At 35.5% G+C, this 23876-nt stretch overlaps 2 protein-coding genes across 2 annotated transcripts; one reads left to right on the top strand and one right to left on the bottom strand.

Annotated features, from left to right (window-relative positions):
- The first annotated feature begins 698 nt into the window (after window positions 1–698).
- On the top strand, window positions 699–18059 carry LOC123653491 (probable protein phosphatase 2C 11). Its single transcript, XM_045589483.1, has 10 exons — window positions 699–899; window positions 1184–1418; window positions 1497–1588; window positions 6509–6626; window positions 7177–7367; window positions 12696–12942; window positions 14851–15078; window positions 16306–16434; window positions 16553–16962; window positions 17557–18059. Exons 1-10 carry the CDS (start codon window positions 789–791, stop codon window positions 17788–17790), a joined length of 1995 nt encoding a protein of 664 aa, XP_045445439.1. The 5' UTR covers window positions 699–788; the 3' UTR covers window positions 17791–18059.
- A 1126-nt stretch (window positions 18060–19185) lies between these two features.
- On the bottom strand, window positions 19186–20590 carry LOC123654000 (intraflagellar transport protein 20 homolog). The gene is made up of 3 exons (XM_045589962.1): window positions 20376–20590; window positions 19733–19887; window positions 19186–19393 (listed from the first exon to the last, which is right to left on the bottom strand). Exons 1-3 carry the CDS (start codon window positions 20497–20499, stop codon window positions 19277–19279), a joined length of 396 nt encoding a protein of 131 aa, XP_045445918.1. The 5' UTR covers window positions 20500–20590; the 3' UTR covers window positions 19186–19276.
- Window positions 20591–23876: the final 3286 nt, after the last annotated feature.

The raw sequence follows: 23876 nt of genomic DNA on the forward strand, positions 1-23876 counted from the left end.
TTAACTCAGTGTCGCTGAGTATTATAAACTTAATAATGGATTTCATACTTCGGTATTTAATGTTATCGCAAAAAAGTCAATCTTCCGTGTATGAATATGAATTTCAACAATTAAAAAAAATATATAAAATGACTATTTAACCAGAGTCACTCGGACAGTGGGTACTTTTAAAAGCACGTCATTAGGTTAGTTATCTATAATATTGATGTTTGAATTAAGGGTAGGTAAACGGTTTAAGTACATTGAAATTCATATCTACTTTAATTTATATTTATTCGATCGCATAGCGCTAAAATAATATAATCTCATGCTACACGCTGTTAAGCTGTAGCGCGGTGCGGGGTTTCCCACACGTCACGCTAACGTTGAGTTATTTTTGTACGAAGCAGCAACGTCGAAGAAATATCGATAAAAATATCGTTATTTAGTGACGACAAAGTAACGTTATTGGTATTGCTATAATTCTATTAACTGTTAAAACTTAGCGTTAAAAGAACGTTTCCATTACGCAATTATTGTTATTAATTTAAACGGTATAAAAGGTATCGAAAAAAAAATTTATACTATTTACCAGTATTTTATAATGGTAATAAATAGGTAGCGTTACCAAGTCCATACTTGCAACATCAAACCAATTTCCCAGATACTCCACTACTCCAGCCAGAATCCAGATAGTAAAATATTTTTAATCTGTATGTCAAGTTAGGCTTGCCGCCTGCACAATTTTTAGGGAAGTTTGCGCGTCAATTGCCGTACAACAGTTGTATTTCATAAGATAATTTAGCAAAATGGGTGCCTATTTATCAGAACCAGTTACTGAAAAGATGTCTAGTGATGAAGTAAATGATAAACTAGAATGCGGTGCAAGTTCCATGCAGGGCTGGCGTGTCAACCAAGAGGTAACATAGTGCTTCGGCACTAATTAATAATTAAACTGTATTCAGATGCACATTTCTTTACACGCGCGTTTCTTCGTTATTTATGCTCAACAATTCTGTCCGATCTCGCATGCATATACATAGATAAGTATGTAGGTAGCCGCAAGCGTAGTTTAATATACGTATCCAATACAAAAATTTACATTTAAAATGGAAAACAAAGATACGAACGTATTCATTCCTTGCGTGTTTATTTATTGAGAAATTTTACGAAAAAAACTTATGCGTGTCATATTTACTTCCAGGATTCACATAATACTATTTTAGATTTTGACGAGAACACATCACTGTTTGCTGTATATGATGGGCACGGCGGTGCAGAGGTTGCTACATATTGTTCGCAAAACTTACCAAATTTTATCAAGAACACAGAGGCATACAAAAGTGGTGATATGGTAAAAGCTTTAACAGATGCATTTCTTGGATTCGATGCTAGTATTGCCACAAAAGAGGTTATGGATATATTGAAAGAATTGGCGGGTATGAGATTAGATATTAGACATTTTATAGACAGCATAAATTATAATTTATTTATATCTAAATAAAAAATTGTTTTAGGTGAAATTAACCCACCAGGTGCAAGTGATAATGATGAATCAGAAGATGAAAATATAAGCAGTCTATATAAAGACGCTAGACTTCCGTTACAGGTAAATTGTGGTATTAATTTGTAGTAATATTTTTGTTAAGAGCCATTTCACAAAAATTGGTACCAATCCACGGAATTAAAACATTTTGATGTCCTTAATCTCAGTATTGGATGCAATAATATAATTTCTATTATTGAAATTTAACAGAGCAAGCCTTGTTGTAGTAAAATGTGTATAAAATTATTAACCTTTTCATCAGCCTCCTGATAAAAAAAATTTAAAGTTACAAATATTTTCCAAATAAGTACAATATTAAAAGCGTTATTTTTCATAGAAAACTAAGAAATTTTAACGAACTATCTTCATCAAAGTAAAATTACATTATTAAGGAATGGAATTTTTTTAGGTGGTAGGGGGTGGATATGGATTCCCCCGGCTGGCTCGTGACCACTATCATGTCAAAGCCGAACCGCCAAATATCTTCGGATGTGTTCCGGTTCGATGGCATGTAAGCCAGTTCCCTCTTATCCCACCCTATCCTCTCCTTTTACGTGTGGCATCCCCGTCAGTCTTTGGTCCTGCTCCAATGGCGCGGCATTTCGTGCGGTGGAGCGTGTTGCGCTGTCATGGGGTCCAGGGAGACCCAATGAAACGGTTTACCGCTGGCCGCCCGGTGGTTCGTAGGGGACCCGAACCCAGGCCATCCCAGCTTGGGAGGCCGTCCCGCCGCCACCGAAAAAAGCCCGTTAGCTGATCACCGCGCCGGAGTGGGAGACCGGTGTGGAACTCGGTGATCGGCTAACGGGTCGGATTGGGGGCCCTTCCGTCCCCCGTGCCAGTGACACACTACTCTCTGTCGTCGAAACTGTCTGGTGCCTGGTGTAATCATTGCCCATGGGATTGCCGGGGTTGCTTTTGATCCTTCCTTATCCTTTTCTTTCTGTACACTCGCCCATATGAATCAAAGCGGAATAGTTTATAACGGCTCTACAGCGGCTCCCCTTTCCACATTCGATGTGGACTTCTGCAACATAAGGGGTCTTCACAGTAACCTAAATGCCGTCCACTACCACCTTGAGACGGCGAAGCCGGCCTTACTCTTTCTTGCCGAGACACAAATATCTACTCCTGACAATACTTCGTACCTGTGCTATCCGGGATACAATCTTGAGCACGCCTTTTTACCCAAGGCCGGCGTGTGTATGTACGTCAGGAGTGATGTCTGTTGTCAACGGCTCGACAACTTGACCGCTGGAGTTGGAGACCTGTCGATTTTATGGGTGCGCGTAGACTTTGGTGGCATCACACGTATCTACGCGTGCCTATACAGATCTCATAGCGGTGATGCTGAAGTCGATCGTCTCTTCGGGCACGTCGAGAAGACTACAGAATATGTATTAAATCGGTACCCCTGCGCGGAGGTGGTGATTCTGGGTGATTTTAATGCCCACCATGGTGACTGGCTAGGCTCACGCACCACAGACCGCGCAGGGAGAGCCATATACAGCTTTGCCCACGCGTATGGTTTCTCTCAACTTGTGACAGGTATTACCAGAATTCCTGATAGAGAAGATCATGCTCCTTCTCTGCTGGATCTTTTGCTGACCACCCGCCCCGAGGGTTATCGATTAACTGTTGGCGCGCCGTTGGGTTCATCCGACCATTGCCTGGTGCACTCCGAGGTACCTGTTGTGCGTACCGGCCACTCCCGACCACCTGGAAGTCGCCGAGTATGGCACTACAAGTCAGCAGATTGGGATGGTTTACGCGAATTTTATGCATCCTACCCATGGCCGCCCGGCTTTGTTTCTCTTCAGGGGATCCATCGATCAGCGCAGAAGCCGTCACGGATACCATTTTGCAGGGAATGGATTGTTACATTCCCAGCAGAGTTGTTCGTGTCGGTGGGAGGTCGCGGCCCTGGTTTGATGCCTCTTGCAAAAGGGCTTGTCACTCCAAGCTGGAGAGCTATCGGACTTGGGCTACAGCAACAGATGCGGGCAATCCGCAAGTTCATAACCTAAAGAAGAGATTCAATGCTGCCTCCAGATCTTGCAGGAGGCAAATCGCTAGGGCAAAGCTTAAACACATTCGCAGAATTGGCGAGAGACTATTGGGCTTTCCAACTGGAACCCGTGCCTTTTGGTCTCTTGCCAAAGCTGTCGAAGGCAACTTCTGTCAGTCTTCACTCCCATCATTGCGCGAACCTGAAGGCACCCTGGCACATTCCGCAAGAGAGAAAGCGAAACTTCTCTGCACTCTTTTCGCGTCGAACTCAACTCTTGACGATGGGGGGATGGCACCACCGAGCATTTCTAGGTGCGAGCACGCGATGCGTGATGTACGCTTTGAGCAAAGTGCCGTTCGTCGTGTTCTGCATTCCCTCGACGTCAAGAAGTCCAGTAGTCCTGATGGTATTCCGGCCCTCGTACTTAAGACGTGTGCTCCTGAATTGACTTCGGTTCTAACGCGTTTATTCTCACTTTCTTACACCACTGGTATAGTACCGTCTTCGTGGAAAGTAGCAATTGTGCACCCTATCCCCAAAAAGGGTGACCGTACAGATCCCTCCAACTACCGGCCAATTGCGATTACCTCCTTGCTGTCTAAGGTGATGGAACGGGTTATTAACAATCAGCTCCTTGGTTACCTGGAAGATTGCCAGCTAATAAGCGATCGACAATACGGATTTCGTCATGGTCGCAGCGCTGGTGACCTTCTAGTGTACCTAACACACCGCTGGGCAACCGCCATTGAGAGCAAGGGGGAAGCTATAGCAGTCAGCCTGGATATCGCGAAGGCCTTTGATCGGGTCTGGCATAAAGCTCTTTTAGCGAAGCTACCATCATACGGTCTCCCCGAGGGATTATGCAATTGGATAACCAGTTTTCTTAATGGGCGTAGCATCGAGGTCGTTGTTGACGGAGCATGGTCGGAAACCATGCCCATTAACGCTGGAGTTCCCCAAGGCTCAGTGCTCTCACCCACGCTGTTTATTCTGCATATTAACGATATGTTGCAAACCAGCAATACTCGTTGCTATGCAGATGACAGTACGTGTGACACTTTCTACACTGGCCGAGCTAATATCCCTCGGGCGGAAGTGGAAGAGAGGAGACTACAACTTGTGTCTGAAATCGAGACTTCGTTGGAGCAAGTCTCCGAATGGGGTAGACGCAACCTCGTCCAATTTAACCCCTCGAAGACACAAGTTTGCGCGTTCACCGCTAAGAAGACCCCCTTTTCCGTAGCGCCTTGTTTTCAGAACACATCCCTAAATATCACAAAAAGTATTGGGATCCTTGGGGTTGACATTACGAACGAGGTCCAATTCCGGGGTCATTTGGAGAGCAAAGCTAAATTGGCTGCAAAAAAGCTCGGGGTTCTGAACAAGGCGGGCCGGTACTTCACATCGGGACATCGATTACTGCTCTATAAAGCTCAGGTCCGTCCCCATGTGGAGTATTGCTCGCACCTTTGGGCAGGTGCCCCTCAATACCAACTCCACCCATTTGACTCCATCCAACGCCGGGCAATTCGCATTGTCGACGATCCCAAACTCACGGACGATTTAGAACCCCTAAGCATAAGGAGAGACGTTGGCTCTGTGTGTTTTTTATCGTCTGTACAACGGTGAGTGTTCTGACGAACTATTTGATATGGTACCGCCGTCACGATTTTACCATCGTACCCTTCGCCGAAGGACTAAGTTCCATCCACACCATTTGGATGCATGGTTTGCGACCAATGTACGAGCTTCACGCGCATTCTTTCCGCGTACCTGCAAACTGTGGAATGACCTTCCTCCTGAGGTTTTCCCTGAGCGCTATAATTTGGGGGTTTTCAAGCGTCGAGTGTATAGGCATCTTTTTCCTAAAGGCCGGCAACGCACCTGCAACTCCTCTTATGTTGCAGATGTCCATGGGCGACGGTAGCCGTTTAACATCAGATGGCTTCGTCTGCTCGTTTGCCCCCATTCTCACTATAAAAAAAAAAAAAAAAAAATTAAGGAATCCAAAAAAAAGTAATTAAAAAATATAATTATTTTTTAATACATTTTGTATGAAATATTCAAAAGATAGTATCTCATCAAACCCAGTAAATCAGTCGAGCGCCAGTGCTCTTAGAGGTAAGGTCCAGGCCAAATTCTGCACAGCTTTATGCATATTTTCATAAAAATAAAAAAATATTACAAAAATGACTGTAAAATAATAATAATTTCTGTAAACAAATGTAAATTTTTTTTTTTTCTCACATTATCAATACAAATAGGTATTTCAACCTGTTTGTCTTGTTTTTTGTTAATTAATATGTTTGTCGGTGTCATTGAGTTTATAAAAAAATTAAAACTGGCAAAATTTGATGGTCTACTTTCATCCAAAATTATGCATCTCACATTCACACACAAATTTTCTGGGGCATAATAAAATGCTATTTTATTCATATTGTAAATATTAGATTCATTAGTACTCAAAAAAAAAAAAAATCAATTTAAAAAAAATGTTTCATAAAATTAATTTTTTATTTTTATTTTAAATTTATTGACTGTTGTTATATAACATACTTGAAATTTTTAACAAATTAATTATGTAAAAAACATTTTATACCATAGTTATTAATTTTTATTATACATTAGAAGTTATCAAGATGGTTTTTTGATTGTCACACTATACTTACTAGCACAAAGATCGCGCGGCTCGTACGACTCGCGCGATGCGACCAAATGTACCTTACAGAGCGAAAAATTATGAATCTCTTAAAAACAAATTGTGACATTATCATTGAACAAATAGGATCCTGTTAACCTCTTTACTAAATGCATTAATATAAAACAAAAATAAGGGTTTAATGAATGAGTTTTGTATCTGTTAATTACATCATGTGATTATTTATGCAGTTTGATTTAAAATCTAAATGAACTTATAAAATAACAACTATACAGAGCCTCATACATGTAAGTTTTAAAACTTAATATTATAGGAAGTGTTGGCGAAATATGAAAATAAACTGATGTCTCTACACCGATCAAGACTAGGTGATACGGCAACACCACTGTCACCCTGTCTGCGAGCCAAGAAAAATGCTGAAGAACCAGGAGGTTCGGGTAAGTTTTTCTAAGTTGAAGTTCTGAGTAACACATTAACACTGCGCATTCAGCATGTAATGTTCCACTGTTGAGCATAGGCCTCTTTCTCCATGCAGATTAATAGCTTAACATGCTCACTGATGCACAGTGGGGACGACCACAAGAAAAAATGCAAACTGGAAAGAAATATACAAATCAAATATCAATCCTGAGCGGGAATCGGACCCACAACACCATTGGTGTTTTAGGCAACTACTAACACTACAACAAAAGAGCGTTTTTTGTCACATCTGTGTTCAATTCAGATGTATTTATAAAGTAATTTTTTGTCAGTCGTTGATAACAGTTTAATTACTTTTAGTAAATCTTAATGATTTTTCTTAAGCGAACAAGTTTAAATAAAAGCAAATGTTAAACATTTTTGAATATCATATCAAAAATTGACAATCAATTTTTATAAAAATCTTAGATATTAAAAGCAAATGTTGTTAAAACTGGGTACCAAAGTGTGTATATCAGTGTTCTAAGCCTAGAAAACAATTTTATAAAATATAAATCAAAGGTGCCGGGGCTTCAAGTTCAAATCAAGAATTTGTAGAAGTAGCAGAGTCAAGCTCTGAACAAAACAATGATGAGGCTACGTCTAGCAGAAATGGTTTGTGTACCACAGAAGAAACAAAAAAGACTGAAGATGATACAAGCGGGGTATCTTCGACAAATTCTAATGATGAGGACAAAGAAGTGAATGGTGAGGTAAGGGATAATAGAGATACTATAGATACTATCTGTTTTCTACATGACTTGCCATCTAAATATTGATTCTAATAATAAATAGTCACCAATTGTACTACATATATAAACTATGGTTCACAGCTAATTTTCTAAAATAAATACAGTCTGTGAATGAGGTAAAAAGATAAAACCGCACTTTAGAATACTTAAAATGATAATTTTATTAATTTTATACACTTTTTCTGTTTCAATTCCTCAATCAATGATTGAACTTTAGAACTTAAGTTCCCTGTTCTATTTCTTTACTTAAGGGGGTTTCCTAAAATCCTTTCTTATTTATCATCTCCCACTTATGATATTTATTTGGTAACATAGTAGTCTCTAAAGATGAGATTGCTTAACTAAAGAATGGTTACACCTATTATGTCTATTCTCACTCTACGGCATACCATCTATACTTCTTTAGCCTGTAACCTTACTATTTCTAATTGAAAAAGTACAAAGTTGGTTTTATACATCCCAAGAATACCTAATAATTTAGTGCTAACATTTTTTTCCAATCGCTTCACTTTCTGGAGTCCTCTAAATAGTTCTGCATTGAAAATTTATTGATTACTAACAAACCAATCAATATTATACAATACAGGTATGATCTGCCTCCTCTGATTATTATATGTATGATATTGATCGAACAATCAAGTCCATATAAGAGGTAGCTCAGGCCATTTTTAAATGGAAGTTCACCAAAAACTTAACGAAAAACGTAGAAACTTACCATTTATTTTATTTGTACAGAAAATCCATTCTGTCTATGTAGATTCACCACTACCTGCGCTAGCTCCAAACACTAGACACGGAAAACAAAATAGTTTATTGCTTTCTTCACTTCCAAACACTCAAAGTGTTTTAAAATATTGTTGAGATTTAAAAACACGCGTAAAAAAAATAGTTTTCGTAAAACATTTAAACATTTTCCTCAAGGAGCTTGGCTGGCACGAATAGTGCCCACCAGCCGATCACGCAAAAAAGGCGCACCAAGACGTTGAGTTGCGGAAAATAGCCCGTGTACAACAACAACAACAACAACAACATCATTTAAGATTCATTGCAATTTTAGGACGCGGTGACCCCTTAGCTTTCAGTTCGAGGAGCATTATTTCCAGTCTTTTCACACTGTTTACTTCTTCTTCTTTAAAGACTATGGCTCCATCAGCTTTACGCCGATAATTTTGCCAATGACAAGTGCTGAAAGTGTATTGAAGTCCGGAGACAGGGTCCGTTTTTGACAGTACAATAGTGGGTTAAGCTGCTTAAGCTGCAGTTAGTTGAAAATATTGGACCTAATTATTTGATTTTATGTTTTGATAAATTATAATTTTATATCATTGATTCTAATAAACTTAGCTAAGACAGCACAATAAGAAAGTGGCACTAAAGTTAGAAGAAAACAAACATTAACCGGCCGCGGAATGTTTTTGGGAAGCATATCATATAGTAATACAGTTAATTTCAGACAATTAAAAAACAAATGATCGAGAGATCCTTCCTCCAAGCCACATTCACAAAAGGAACTGTCATGAATGCGCATTTTAGCCAAGAATACAGATGTGCAGGAGAAACCCAATTGTATACGCATAATTATCGACGTAGTCATTTTACCTAGGTCGGAGTATTTAAAAAACCATTACTTGATAGGAATACACGGCTGGATATTGCCATAATATTTACCTATAACTAGTCTTGAAGATTGCCATAATCTATCCCAAGATTTATCCAGCCTAGGCGAATGGCGTCTTTTGCGCACATGTCTGCCATCTCATTACCTGCTATACCGCTGTGACTCGGTATCCAGGCAAGCGCTACTTCAATAATCGACGGGTGACATTTGAACAGTGTCTCTTTTATCTTTAGAGTCATGCGAAGATTATTTTTAGCATGAATGGACTTTTCAATAAATCCTGGAGGCAGCTTCGAGAGTCAGTGAATACTACAGATTTATTAAGACCATGTGATTCAATATACCAAGACAGCTTCCAAAATGGCAATACATTCACCTGAGAAAGTGGAGGAGAGAGGAGGCAGTTTGTAATTCAAGATAATATTGTATTTAGGAATCCAGACAGCAGAACCAATGTTTAACTCGGGGTTAATTTTAGATGAGTCAGTGAAGAAATGCAACCATTCCGACCAGTCCGAATCGATTATTCTATTAAACTCAAGTGCAGCGCTAGGTGATGCTTTAGTAACTCCTAGGTTCAAGATAATTCTAGGGTGATATATCAAGGAATCGTAGCTATACGTGAATAGAGGATTTATGGCAAACTGATATATACCATTGTTGATGATTTTAAGAAAAGATTTAGTAAGGAGAGGTTTATGTTTATAGATCCAAAAATTTGAATTATTAATAAGCTGATTAAGATCATGGAGCTTATCAATTAAAGGGTGAGAAGAGTTTTGTATGGCATTAATAAGGAACCTCTCACATAAAAACTGTCTGCGTAAATGTAAAGAAGGATTAACCAATTCCACTTGAAGGGTATTAGTAGGATATAACGACTCACGGCTAGGCATGCCAGCGCTTCCCGTTGGATCATTAAAAAATTGACCGGACTAGCTATGAGACATAAGTATCAATTTTAAATTTAGTATCACAGGGACGTGAGGTCTTGTAAACACTGGAGCGGAATAAATATCTAAAATTTATTTTAAATAGGGCGCCAAGATATTACTCCGACAAACGAATGATGCATTTAGAATAAAAATACATGACACAGATTTACTAATTATTTATTATAACTAAAGAAAAGGTGAAATGTAGTTAAGCTGGAAAAAAAAAAAGAAAAAGAGGGTAGTTCTACAATAAATTGTTTTTCAAACATTTACTTAATATAATAAATTTAACTTTAAAAAAAAAAAACATTTATCAGAATCAATAATAATTTAGAATACTAAATTTATACACTACTTGATATTTATTAAATTACTATATCGACGGGTGCAAAGTAAAAAAAGTTAACTACAATTTTGAGTTTTTTTTTTTTTAATTGTAGTAACTAACTAAAAACTTTATATTTTACAACACGGCAAAATAAAAAATACAAATATCGCCTCATTTCTTGTTCTTTTGTCAAGTAAAAGAAGACAACTACTGCTGTTTTGTAAAATTACACGACGTATATGCGTTCAACTACCGCCTGGCCGCTTTTCCGCAATCCGCGCGGTGGGCGCACGTTCATTCCTATTCATCATGTCATGTGCTTCGCCGGCCAGCAACAATGTTTGTTTGTTTTGGCTTTTTACGTATTAAGGTTTGTAAGAAAGTGTTATCATAATAGTAAACAATGTGAATATATCAAAATAGACATGTAAAGATTCTTCTTATACTTACTGAAATATATGAAACATCTTTATTAAATCCAGATTTATTAATTCCTATGTAGAAACGACCAAGTGGTAGTTGATTCAGTTGTCATATTTTTAAGCACAATGTAGAGGCAGACAACTACAATATCTCGTAAATTAAACATAATTAGAAGACATGAAATAATCAAGTGTTTGTCTTTCCAAAAAAAATGTAGCAGTGAAAATCTCAATAAATTTGGTTTGAAATTGACAAAATGGGAGCACTTTTTTCTATTATGCGCTCTCCTGAAAAGTAGCTGTTTTGTAAATAACTCTTTTTACTTTGAACCCGTCGATATATATTATACACAATTCACTACTTTTAGTCTTTAAATTTCTATATAGCTGAAAATAAATAGCACAATACCGGATATGCTCTGGATATCGCCTGTAGCGATAGGCGATAGTCTATGAGAGTCCATCTGTTTGCCAGCGTCACAATGATTCGATCTCTTGGATCATGATGAACTTCACCAACATTCCATTCTTTGCAATATTACAGAGTGATGTCATGAATCAATCCATGTGTTGAATAAATATGCTTCCAGTATTGTTAAAAATTTATGTCTAGAATAACTAAACCCCAAAAAAATATAAAAAAAAACCCACAGTATAGGCATGTGGGTTCAAATGAGGGTAATCTTGTTATCAATATGGAACATTTATATAATCTTTAATAATTTTTAATAAGCTGTGGAATAAAAAAAATTAACAATATTAGGAAAGAATTATTTAACCAATAGAAAAACATCAACCGATAAAACAGATTGAAATCTCACCGGATAAGGCATTTTTAAATAAAGATGGCAGTCATATTTATGGAAACGCCATTATTAATATTAAAATTTAAGAAATATGGTCTCACGCCTAGAAACAAAAGAAAGAAAGCAATAAGTATAAACGATTATCGTTTAAAGAATTCGAATAATTATTTAAATAAAACAAACTCACCCAACGAACAAAAAAATAAGTTTAGGTGATCACATCTCGAGTGGATTACCGAAAATAAAATAATGAATGACACTACGACCAATCTTTGACGTTTGACAGACCCAAAGACTGCGCGTGCGACAGAACGCAAAAAGGAAATTTTGTTGCCAGACATAATTTTAATAAAAAATAAGTATAAGAAATTTTCTTTTTTTTTTAAATAAATATGGCCATGAAGGCAAAGCTTAAGACTTCTTTTAAAGAAAATTACAAACAACACAAAAACTCCCCTGCGACACCTAAAAGTGTTACAAAGAGACATTTTCATTGCTCCAGTTATAATTCGTAGGCATTTTGCTTGTAATCTAGTCCAATATGAGAGAACAACTTTAATACATGGTTCCAAAACGAAACTTGCGTAGTCAAAATGACTACGTATAATCGCATTGTACAACAATTTCTGCGAATAAGGGTGAGATCCCCATCTAGCGCCCGAGAGAGATCTTAGAATATTAATATTTTTTTCACATTTGTTACACTGTTTAATAAAATAAAAATATACTGTATTGTTTCATTTTTAACACAAAATGTCACACACACTCGAACACAAACACTACTGGAACGGCGACAACGCATATGCTTCTTATTCCCGCGGCGCGACTTAAATCGCAGTTTCGCAAGGACGCGCGTGAGCGGCACTCCAGATTAGGCTAATTTTTCATACAAAATATTTTGTTTCACGCGCCGGCCTGAGTCAATGTTTCTCTTTCGCACTCATTGAAGCTCTAGGAATCGTACTAAACTTCGTTTCATAGTAGCGTAGGTATAGCTAATATAATAGCCTATTGTGTAATAGGCACAATAGTATAGAAAGAAAGTAATATAAGGATAGTATGTATTATAAAAAAATATAGATTTAAGATTACCTATGTCATTTTCGCGGGAGTGCACTACACCAGCGCTCTAAGATGAACCGCTTCTACATATGACTAATAAAAAACTTTTTCTCTTTAGGTATCCACAAGTGAACAAAATAACAGTGTAGACACTGTACCTATGGACATGGATAAAACCGCAACACCAGACAGCTCTGGAGAGAACTGCAATCAACCGGAACAAAGTGCTGATTCTAAAAAGTCTAAAAATGATTCTGTTTCTGAAGGGTGCAATGGAGAAGTTTCAAACTCGAAAGTTGATGTAGAAAATAATATCAGTTCATCAAATGGCTCAGCGACCCCAGTTAAATCAGATTCAGCTAAAGGTATTATATGAATTTAAATAATTCATATTCAAATAAACTTTTTCAATTATGCTTGTTTTAACACTTATTTATATAATTTGTATTTTAAATAAGATTGAGAGAAGTCTCAATCTTATTATTATAAGTCTTACTAGCTGACCCGACAGACATTGTCCAGTCTTACTATGAATATTGAATTCGAATTGGTATAATTAATTTAAAAAAAGTTTTTGTTCTTTAATGTATGGCATGTCAGCATCGCAACTGTCTGTTGTGCAACATTCTGCCAGTGTCAAGTATGACGTTATGTAAATTACGGAGTGAAAAAAAAGTTATTTTACATCCTCTTTGACAATATTTGCAGCACGCATTCTGTCAATTCTATGTCAAACGTTATGACGTTTGAAACTTTGAACCTTATAAGGTTACATTAACAAAGTTTATAGTGTCTAAAGCGCTAAGGTTAGATTAGAAATAATTTTATATGGTGGTTAAGTATTCTTAAATTTTATTTTCCGCGCAATTTTCTTAATTTTTTCTTTCACAAGAACCTTCTTCTGACAATAACAAACAACAAAAAAAAAAAAGAATTACCGAAATTGGTCCAGCCAGAAGTCGGTACACGCGTGATAGCGTGACCAAGGGAAATAGAGACTCATTATATATATATAGATTGTCAAATATATCTAGTGCTTTATAATAAAATGAGAATGATGTTAACTAATTTAATAATAATTGGAAACTGAAGTAATATTCAATTCAAAACACAATTTTTGTACAAATCACTGGCTGTTACTTTTACAGCAGAACCTCGTTAGTTAAAACCTAAAAAAAATATATTTTAAGTTAATTATAAAGTTACGAGTACATATGTACATAGTTCCTATTTTCACCCGAAGAAAGGAATAAATAATTGTGTTTGCTCGCAAACGAAAAAAAAACCGACTTCAATTACATCAACAAGTAATACAACGTAGATCGACGAAAAAATAGTCAAGCAACTACGCTTTATCAAAGATTACTCAAAAAGTAGTTATCAAATCTCGATAAAATTTATATGTGACCACATGATAAACATCAGCTTTCGATTAAATTAAAAATTATCAAAATCGGTACACCCAGTAAAAAGTTATTACGGATTTTCGAGAGTTTCCCTCGATTCCTCGGGGACCCCATCATCAGATCCTAGTTTCCTTATCACGGTACCAAACTAGGGATATCCCCTTTCCAACAAAAAAAGAATTATCAAAATCGGTACATCCAGTAGAAAGTTATGCGGTATAATACAACGTAGGTCGACGAAAAAAGCGTCAAGTAAAAACACATTATTAGATATAACTCGAAAAGTAGTTGTTAGATCTCAAATAAATTTAAATGGGACCAATTGGCACACACCACCTTTCGATTAAAACAAAATTTGTCGAAATCGGTCTACCCGGTCAAAAGTTCTGATGTAACATACTTAAAAAAAAAAAAAAAAAAACAGTCGAATTGAGAACCTCCTCCTTTTTTGGAAGTCGGTTAAAAAATAAAGGAAAAGTAATGGTAAAATAAAGTATATGAACTTTTAGAACTCTAAGGCTTATTCTGCCTTTGTCATAACTGCCGCAAGTCAGTTTTAAAGTATTTCAAAGATGGATTGATTGATTTTATTTATATAAAAGTTCAACTAGTAAACATGTATAAGCAATAAATTCCAGAACAAAAAAAAAATTTTACACATTTATACATGATCACTCTGGCTGACAGTTTATGTATGCTAAAGTTTCTCTAAACATTTCTTGAAGTAACAGAGGGTCAATATCGAAATTTTTAATATAAGTTTTAGTTTTGTGTTTTAACTAATAGAGGTTTTTATATTATTGAGGTTCTATTATACTATGTATCGTTTTGGAGGTATTGAATATATTTATTTTCTTTTATGAACAGATAAAACACCATCAGTATCTAGTTCAGACAAAGCAACTCCGGAAAGGCCAAAAAAATCTAAACTGCGTAGGGCTGCAGCAGCTGTATATGAAACACTTTTGAGACAAGCACCTGCTGACGACGATGATGACGATGAAAGTGATTCAAATGATGAAAACTTTGAGGGTGGTGAGGTGAATTCCTCTGATGAAGAAAATGTTAATGGAGTAGAGGAGTCTTCTAATGACAGTAAGCCTAACTTAAAATATGTTAACCAATGCCCTTTGGGCAAACCAAACCGGCTGTAGACAGTCCAAATTGATACTCACGGAAGTATCACCGCACCTAGCGTGCCGACTGCTCAGTCTTAACCGCCTGGACATCAGAATAGTTGTTGGCACGATTACCGGCCACATGGCACTTAGTCACCAACTATTCATCATGAATGCAACAGACAGCCCTCTTTGCAGGGGCTGTCTGGCTGCTGAAGAAACAGCCGCCCACGTAATCCTGGAATGCGAGGGAGTGGCCGCACACCGAGCTACCATCCTTAAAGAAATAAGGACGCTCCGAGAAGCCTGTGAACGCCCCAGGAGGCTTCTGAGCTTCTGGAAGGGGCTGGGCTGGCTGAACTAGTCAGCCCACTTTTCACGCACAATGGACCACCCATGCGTCTAAATGCGGAAAATCGAGCCCAATACAATACAATATGTTAACCTTATAACCTTATTTTCAAAATTGCACCTCTAATAAATTTACTACTCACCAAATGTAATCGTTCAAATAAACAAAATACTTCTGTAAGGAATCATGCATTAATCACATGAAGCCCGTACTCCCTTTGATGATGTGGTGGGGTTTTAGATTACAAGATGGACATTAAGGTTGCAGAGTGTTTGTTGATTGTTTGCTTAGTTTCGCGCGTGCAACAAAAATAAGTACTCGTGATATCACATTATTAGACCCCGCCCCAAGGGGTTGGATATTTCGTGACTTTTTCCGAATCGATCCACCCCCCCCCCCCCCCCTTTCTAGCCTTACGTTAAGATGACAGAGTATGACATCTATCCATTCTCTCAAACTTCCGCATTTATAATATTAAGTAGGATTACTACTTATGTTTAAACTAGCTGTGCTCGTGACTTCGTCCGTGTTTTGTGTATTTACACGTTCAACGTGATTCTTTAAATTAGTATATTTTTTTTATTTATGAACCGATTGACATGAAACAAACACTAAATGTTAAGTGAAGCTCACCACAATATATTAGTGAAAACCACATCTAAATCGGATAAGCGGTTTCTGAGATTAGCGTGCACTAACGCACAGACAGACATAAAAATTCTAACAATCATTGTTTTAGGTGCTATCTTCCACAGTGATCCATTACATTTTTATATACATACATATGGCATTGATGAAAATAATGTATTTGTCAAAATAATAACAAAATAACTTACAATAAAAAAAATTTAGGTGAAGCAGAAGAAGATGATGAAGAGGAAGAATATGAAGCTGAATCAAGTGATGAAGAAGGAGACTTCAGTATGGCAGAGGAACCTGGGAATGATAGCGGTTGCACTGCTGTTGTAGCTCTTCTTAAAGGTTTTTACAAATAAAGTTGATATCTGGAATTATGACACGCTTCAGACGGCTAGTTGTAATTCTCCCTTTATAAAAGTTTCTTGGGATTTAATGTTAATAATGTCATATCTTTTTTCAGGCAAAGAATTGTATGTGGCAAATGCTGGTGATTCCCGTTGCATAATATGTAGAGAGGGCAAAGCAATAGACATGTCAATAGACCACAAACCAGAAGACGCACCAGAATTAGAAAGGATCACAAAAGCAGGAGGCAAAGTTTCAAATGATGGCCGTATCAATGGTGGACTCAATTTGTCACGAGCCATCGGAGATCATTCATACAAGCAAAACAAAGATTTAGATGCTAAGGAGCAAATGATAACAGCTCTACCAGATGTGAAAACCTTAACAATCGAACCAGAAAAGGATCAGTTTATGGTCTTAGCATGTGATGGGATATGGAACTTTATGTCTAGTCAAGATGTTTGTGACTTTATCCTACCTCGATTGGCAGAGGGAAGAGAGAGGTTATCGCAAATATGTGAAGAGGTGTGTACATGTTTTTAGCTCTATATTTATATGGCACGCCTCGACTTCGGCCGCGTAGTAGTATAATGACCTAAGCGTCAGCGATCGGCGCGACACGGTGGTAGTTGTATCAAGTAAAGTCAAGTTGTCAACAAAGTCGAAGTCCACAAGTAAATAATAATTTCGCATAAATACCTTTCATTTGATAACAATCGTTTAAATTACATTATGTAGAGCATTGATTCCAATGTACCTGGGGTACACTAGAATCGGCAAAATTTTGAAAGTGGTCTATGAGAGAAAAAGTTTGGGTACCTCATGTAGAGTGTCAATCATAATGTATAGAAAATGCTTAAGGTAACCACCGAATTTAAATCGATAAGGATTTATACTGCGTACTTTCTAAATACCTTATGAATTACTGCATTGTATATGACAATGACTGCTGTGTGGTTATGAAAGTAAAGAATACCCCCACCCCCTCTCTTCCCGTGGGTGTCGTAAGAGGCGACAAGGGATAGCACAGTTCCACTTCTTCTTTTAGCTAGTACACACCAAAAAAATTATTTCTTTATAGAGAATATTATCGTTAACGTGTTTTTTTTTTCCTTACAGATGTTTGATCACTGCTTGGCACCAAGTACAATAGGAGATGGGACAGGCTGTGACAACATGACTGCGATTTTAGTGCGATTTAAAGACGGCATTATTGCAGATGTAGGACAATACACAAATAACGTTGAAGGTCCGAAAAAACGCGCAGCTGATGAAAGTGACGACCAACAAGATTCAAAAAGGCAGAAAGTTGATGATCCTCTATCAAGTTCAATAGTGACTTCAAGTGTTTAGAACTTAGGTCATAAGTATACAGTGTTCAAGCCACATGGAGGATAGTAAAAGGCTAGAGACATTGCAATGATTTGCTGCTGTAGTTTCTACCTACAGGATATCCCCTAGATACTTTTGAACTTTCTACAAAAACTCTGAAAAATAACATTTTGATTACATATTAAAATTGTTTTTCAGTCTTCTGGAATGTAAGACAATTTATTTCTTGAATATTGTGTTTATATTTAATCATGATTTATTATTATAAAATGTTTGAGGATGATTGATTCGAATTTTGTTTTATTTAAAATATCATGTTGATGCATTCTGTATGTTCATATCCAGGAGCAGCATAGTAAATTTTCTTTAGACTGAATCATGCATCAATATCGAGATATAAATCTTGTGACTTTGTGTTTATTTTATATATATTCCGACATATTTCCAATTTTCTAAACAGAAATATCTCAATTGTTTAAGTGGTCATTTCAAATTGATTTTGATTTATTGAGGGAATTCGATAATATAATATGTAAAAGACAATTGACTGTTATTATACTTTTTAATATTTGGTACCAGTGAAAGACTAAATTAGTTTCAGTAATAAATATTATAGAACTGACTTAATGATTTTAGTCTGTAAGAAAGTAGTTAAGTTATGGTATTAGTGATAAGAGTTACTTTGAGTTAAAGGACAATGAATATCAATAATTTTTTCTGTATGTGGGTGAGGCACAAATCGGGCTCATATAACTTAATGTTAAAATCAAAGTTAGTAACAATGTTGATTTAATGTGACAATTAAATTTCTGTATAAACAAAATAATACAAAAATTGTTCTAATATGTTGTAATTTACACCTAAAATAGGTGAATTGTGCGTGTAAACTGGAGTCTAGCGCGTGTAACCTCAAATCTAGTTTCTTGATTGCAAGATTTTTAGGTGTTTTTTACCGCAAGGGCAATGGTTATTGGGCATGTTCCTACATTAAAAATATAATAAAAAAAAAAATTGTCAACCAAGGGAGTGATTGTATATTTTAATTCATTAATTATTTATATATGTTACTCTGTAGTTTCGTAAGTAGTCATATTTTTTTTTAATTACAAAATAAAACTAAAACCATCATGGACTTAACTAATGTTTCAATTTAAACAAAAAAAAAATCCATAGAAACAAAATTTAAGTTTATTTTAATTTAATTTTTTTTTTTAAATTTAGTAAACTAGTAATTTGAAAATTGATTGATTGGAAAAAAAATTATTTCTTTTTTGTGTGAATCAATTATAAAAAAATACATTTTTACAGACCAAAATTTGTGTTACTTATTTCTGAACTATATTACCTAATAATTAAAATATCTTCAGAACACTTAACATAATGATTAATGAATTTAGGTTTCAAAAAATACAAATGTTTAAAGTTAACTATATTTGACCCAAAATCACTACATTTTTTTTTTTATTATTATTTTATTTAGTACAAAGAACTTTGAATCTTTGTTGTTTTACCTTAGTTGTGTTAGATATTCTATGGTCTCCATCTGAGTTGCTTCTAAAATTTGAAGTGCATCATATTCGCTGTCTAATTTTTCCAAGATCATAGATTTATCATTTATTTCGGACTGGAAACAAATGTAAATTATTAGGTCGACTTGATACTCAATCAAACAAATGTAAATTATTAGGTTGACTTGATACTCATTAAAAAAGTAGTAATGTTTGTTTAAAGCAGATATAGGTGTATAGCTGAATATTATTTTTGGTTTGTAACTTATGGTTTTCAAAGGTTGATTGAGAGAATAATGAACACTTTTTAACCGACTTCCAAAAAAGGAGGAGGTTCTCAATTCGACTGTATTTTTTTTTTTTTTTTTTCTTTAAAGAAATCTTCAGAGCTAGGCTACAAAAATAAACAGAGTTTGAGATAATAGTGTATTTAAAAATGCTATCATTAGACTTACTTGTAGTTTTGTTTGCTCACTCTCTCTATCTTTAGCAATAGATTTAAGAAGATTCGTAGCTCCTATAGCAGACATTTTTTGTCTTTCGACATTATCACCCAGCTCTTTTAACATGTTTAGCAATGAACTAATTATTTTTTCAAAATCTTCTACTTCTGTAAATGAATAAATAATTTTAAGAGGTAAAATAAATTCAATAATTTTTAATAATTAAACATCGCCAAGAGAAATCTTAAAAATAATAAAATGGTATATGGAAAATTACAAAGATTAAAACTATAATAATAAAAAATACTCAAGTCCTCTTTTTCACAAATATACGACAATATTTGAAGATAAGCATTTTTCTAATAGAAAAAAACCATTTTTAACATTTCACACTATATTAGACTTGTTTAAAAAAAAAATCGTCCAAGTTGTTGAAGATCGAAATATTTTTGTTCAAAAGAATTAAAATCATAGATTACCACTTTTAAAAATAAGTTTCTGATGTATGCATGAGTATAAAGAAATGTCGCGCATTTAACAATAAACCGTGACAAAATGACTAGAATAACAAACAACTCAATATTTAAATAAAAACCGCAATAAATTAATGTAAGTAGCATTCTTAAAACAATATTATGAATTAAAAAAATATTACTTGTCTCATAATCCTTGCAAGAATTCTTTAAATCTTCGGTTTCTTTGAGTACCGTATTATCAATGACTCGAATTTTATTAATTTCATCATAATGCAAATGCACTTTATTTAGTTCGTCAGCCATTGTTTTTAAATTATTGAAAAATATTCTGTAAGTCCAGATCGTTTATATACAGAAATACAGAATTATAAAAACCGCAAACAGCTTGTTTTTGTATAACACGTTACCTAGCAACCACCTAGCTACCCTACCTTACCTAGCTAGCTACATATATACTAATCTGTGCTAGCAACCTTCAACAAACTTGTAACAAAGAAATCCACGTATATATAGTATACTAGCTATGCCCGCGGCTTCGCCCGCGTTTAAATTAGTGTGTCACAAAGTTTTCCCGGCAAACTTCCAGTGAAACTCTTATCAAAATCGGCTTAGCCGTTCCGTAAACCTTCCTCTTGCTAATGGTGGAGCCCTCTCTCCAATGGTGAAACCGCATGAAAATCCGTTCCGTAGATTTTGAGCGAATCGATTACTTACACTTTTGGGGACATTGTTTTATAATACACTAACTGTTGCCCGCGACTACGTCCGCGTGGTTATGAAGATATGCATTACCATTAAGATGTTTAACGCAATTTTTTTTTTTAATTTCAGTCACTTGAAATGCTTATCAAACTGAGTTACTTTTTAAAAGGCACAATTTAATATAATTTAATAGTTATTTTTATAAAACCTCTCTATACACTACATTTTTAGTTTTATTTTCAGGCTGTATATGTTTCATACATACTATTAACCCCAATTAAACCCCCTTAGCGGTGGAATATCGTAAAATCCGTTTTTAACGAACGTCTGCTAACTATAATCTACCTCCCCGCCAAATTTTATCTTTGTCCAACCTGGATGGATAGACCATCCAGCGGTTTTTGAGTTCTCGTGATGAGTGAGTTAGTGAACTTTCTCTTTAATATATGTATATAGATTACGATGTATTATTTGGACACCTCCTCACCATCTATAGAGCATATTTTTTAAATTTCAAGTCTCTTACTTCAAAAACATAAGACTTTCATAAAAACTTCCAATCCCCCGTTTTATCCCCTTAGGGGTCGAGTTTCGTAAAATTTGTTCTTAGCGGATGCCTACGTCTTATAAGGAGCCTACCTGCCAAATTTCAAGTTTGTAGCTGTTATAGTTTCGGAGATTTCGTGATGAGTGACCTTTCGCTTTTATATAATGTATAGATAGATATAGACTAGCTGACCCGGCAAACTTCGTACCGCCATATTTTATTTCTCTAATCGCAACTGAAGAAATAAAACCCTTCCGGTAAAATCGAATTAGCTAAATTGAAAATAAAACGAGTACTCAACTGAAAAATTCATATTTTTGTACAAAATGTGTGGGGTGCTTATTATAATTACTACAGGTATACTAAACTATCGTTAAAATATTTACAGCAATGAAAATCAAGCACCCCACGCTTTTTGTACAACAATATGAATTTTTCAATAGAGTACTCTAGTTTTATTTTTAAATTTTTAGTTTAATTAGTTTCAAAAGCGTGTTTTTTTAGTTTACTTTTAGATTAACTTTTTTTAGTTTAGCTATAATTTATTAAATGTAGATTTTATTTTTCTTATCTTGCTAAGACTTTAATAATTCTCTAACAAAAATAGTACAATATTTTTTTTTGTTATTAATGTTAATAATATTGTAACATAATACGCAGTATAATTATAAAATAATTGTGTTTGCTAGCAAACGAAAAAAAAAAACCGACTTCAATTACATCGACGAGTAATACAACGTAGATCGACGAAAAAATTGTCAAGTAACTACGCGTTATCAAAGGTTATTCAAAAACTAGTTATCAGATCTCAATAAAATTTATATGTGACCACATACTAAATATCAGCTTTTGATTAAATTAAAAATTATCAAAATCGGTACACCCAGTAAAAAGTTATTGCGGATTTTCGAGAGTTTCCCTGGATTTCTCTGGGATCCCATCATCAGTGCCTAGTTTCTTTATCATGGTACCAAACTACGGGTATCCCCTTTCCAACAAAAAAGAATGATCAAAATCGGTACATCCAGTAGAAAGTTATCGCGAATTTTCGAGAGTTTTCCTCGATTTCTCTGGGATCCCATCATCAGATCCTAGTTTCGTTATCATGGTACCAAACTAGGGATATCCCCTTTCTAACAAAAAAAGAATTATCAAAATCGGTACATCCAGTAGAAAGTTATTGCGAATTTTCGAGAGTTTTCCTCGATTTCTCTGGGATCCCATCATCAGATCCTAGTTTCGTTATCATGGTACCAAACTAGGGATATCCCCTTTCTAACAAAAAAAGAATTATCAAAATCGGTACATCCAGTAGAAAGTTATGCGGTATAATACAACGGAGGTCGACGAAAAAAGCGTCAAGTAAAAACGCATTATTAGATATAACTCGAAAAGTAGTTGTTAGATCTCAAATAAATTTAAATGGGACCAATTGGCACACACTACCTTTCGATTAAAAAAAAATTGTCGAAATCGGTCCACACGGTCAAAAGTTCTGATGTAACATACATAAAAAAAAAATACAGTCGAATTGAGAACCTCCTCCTTTTTTGGAAGTCGGTTGATAAAAATAAAAATATCACAAACCAGTAAAACAATATGGTTATATCGTGAACATAAATAGCATTATTAGATATAACTCGAAAAGTAGTTGTTAGATCTCAAATAAATTTAAATGGGACCAATTGACACACCACCTGTCAATCAAAAAAAATTGTCGAAATCGGTCCACCGGTCAAAAGTTCTGATGTAACATACATTAAAAAAAATACAGTCGAATTGAGAACCTCCTCCTTTTTTGGAAGTCGGTTAATAAAAATAAAAATATCACAAACCAGTAAAACAATACGGTTATATCGTGAACATAAATAGCATTATTAGATATAACTCGAAAAGTAGTTGTTAGATCTCAAATAAATTTAAATGGGACCAATTGACACACACCACCTTTCAATCAAAAAAAATTGTCGAAATCGGTCCACCGGTCAAAAGTTCTGATGTAACATACATTAAAAAAAAATACAGTCGAATTGAGAACCTCCTCCTTTTTTGGAAGTCGGTTAATAAAGTAATAGAATTTATATTCTAAGAAACAGAACACAGCGCCATCTATTGGTTGTATTTGCAACCTAGATGTCAAACAATATTGAAGAATTTTATCGATGAATCAACGTACACCGCCATCTATGAGAACTTCATAAAACTAAACAGTAAAAAAACACTTGCTTAATAGGGCCGAAATAAGGTGACCCCGGAGGCGAAGCCCCGGTGATGAAAGCCCGGGTAAAGAGGGCAACCTCGAGGCCCGTACCCGGACAGACCCTCGGGCCTGTCAGGAAGACCCACACACGCACACACGCACACTTGCTTAAGAAACAATTAATTGATACATTTTATTCGTTTACATTCACGACATAAGCGAATAATTGAG

The sequence above is a fragment of the Melitaea cinxia genome, chromosome 5, assembly GCF_905220565.1.
Source record: "Melitaea cinxia chromosome 5, ilMelCinx1.1, whole genome shotgun sequence".
Taxonomy (NCBI): Eukaryota; Metazoa; Arthropoda; class Insecta; order Lepidoptera; family Nymphalidae; genus Melitaea; species Melitaea cinxia.

Excerpts from the sequence above, each read along its gene's own strand:
- LOC123653491 (XM_045589483.1), top strand. The coding sequence starts at position 789 with ATGGGTGCCTATTTATCAGAACCAGTTACTGAAAAGATGTCTAGTGAT. Across the intron at positions 6,627-7,176 it reads AAATGCTGAAGAACCAGGAG|GTGCCGGGGCTTCAAGTTCA; the intron begins GTTCGGGTAAGT and ends TATAAATCAAAG. Across the intron at positions 7,368-12,695 it reads ACAAAGAAGTGAATGGTGAG|GTATCCACAAGTGAACAAAA; the intron begins GTAAGGGATAAT and ends TTTTCTCTTTAG.
- LOC123654000 (XM_045589962.1), bottom strand. The coding sequence starts at position 20,499 with ATGGCTGACGAACTAAATAAAGTGCATTTGCATTATGATGAAATTAAT. Across the intron at positions 19,888-20,375 it reads TTGCAAGGATTATGAGACAA|AAGTAGAAGATTTTGAAAAA; the intron begins GTAATATTTTTT and ends ATTCATTTACAG. Across the intron at positions 19,394-19,732 it reads GTGAGCAAACAAAACTACAA|TCCGAAATAAATGATAAATC; the intron begins GTAAGTCTAATG and ends ATTTGTTTCCAG.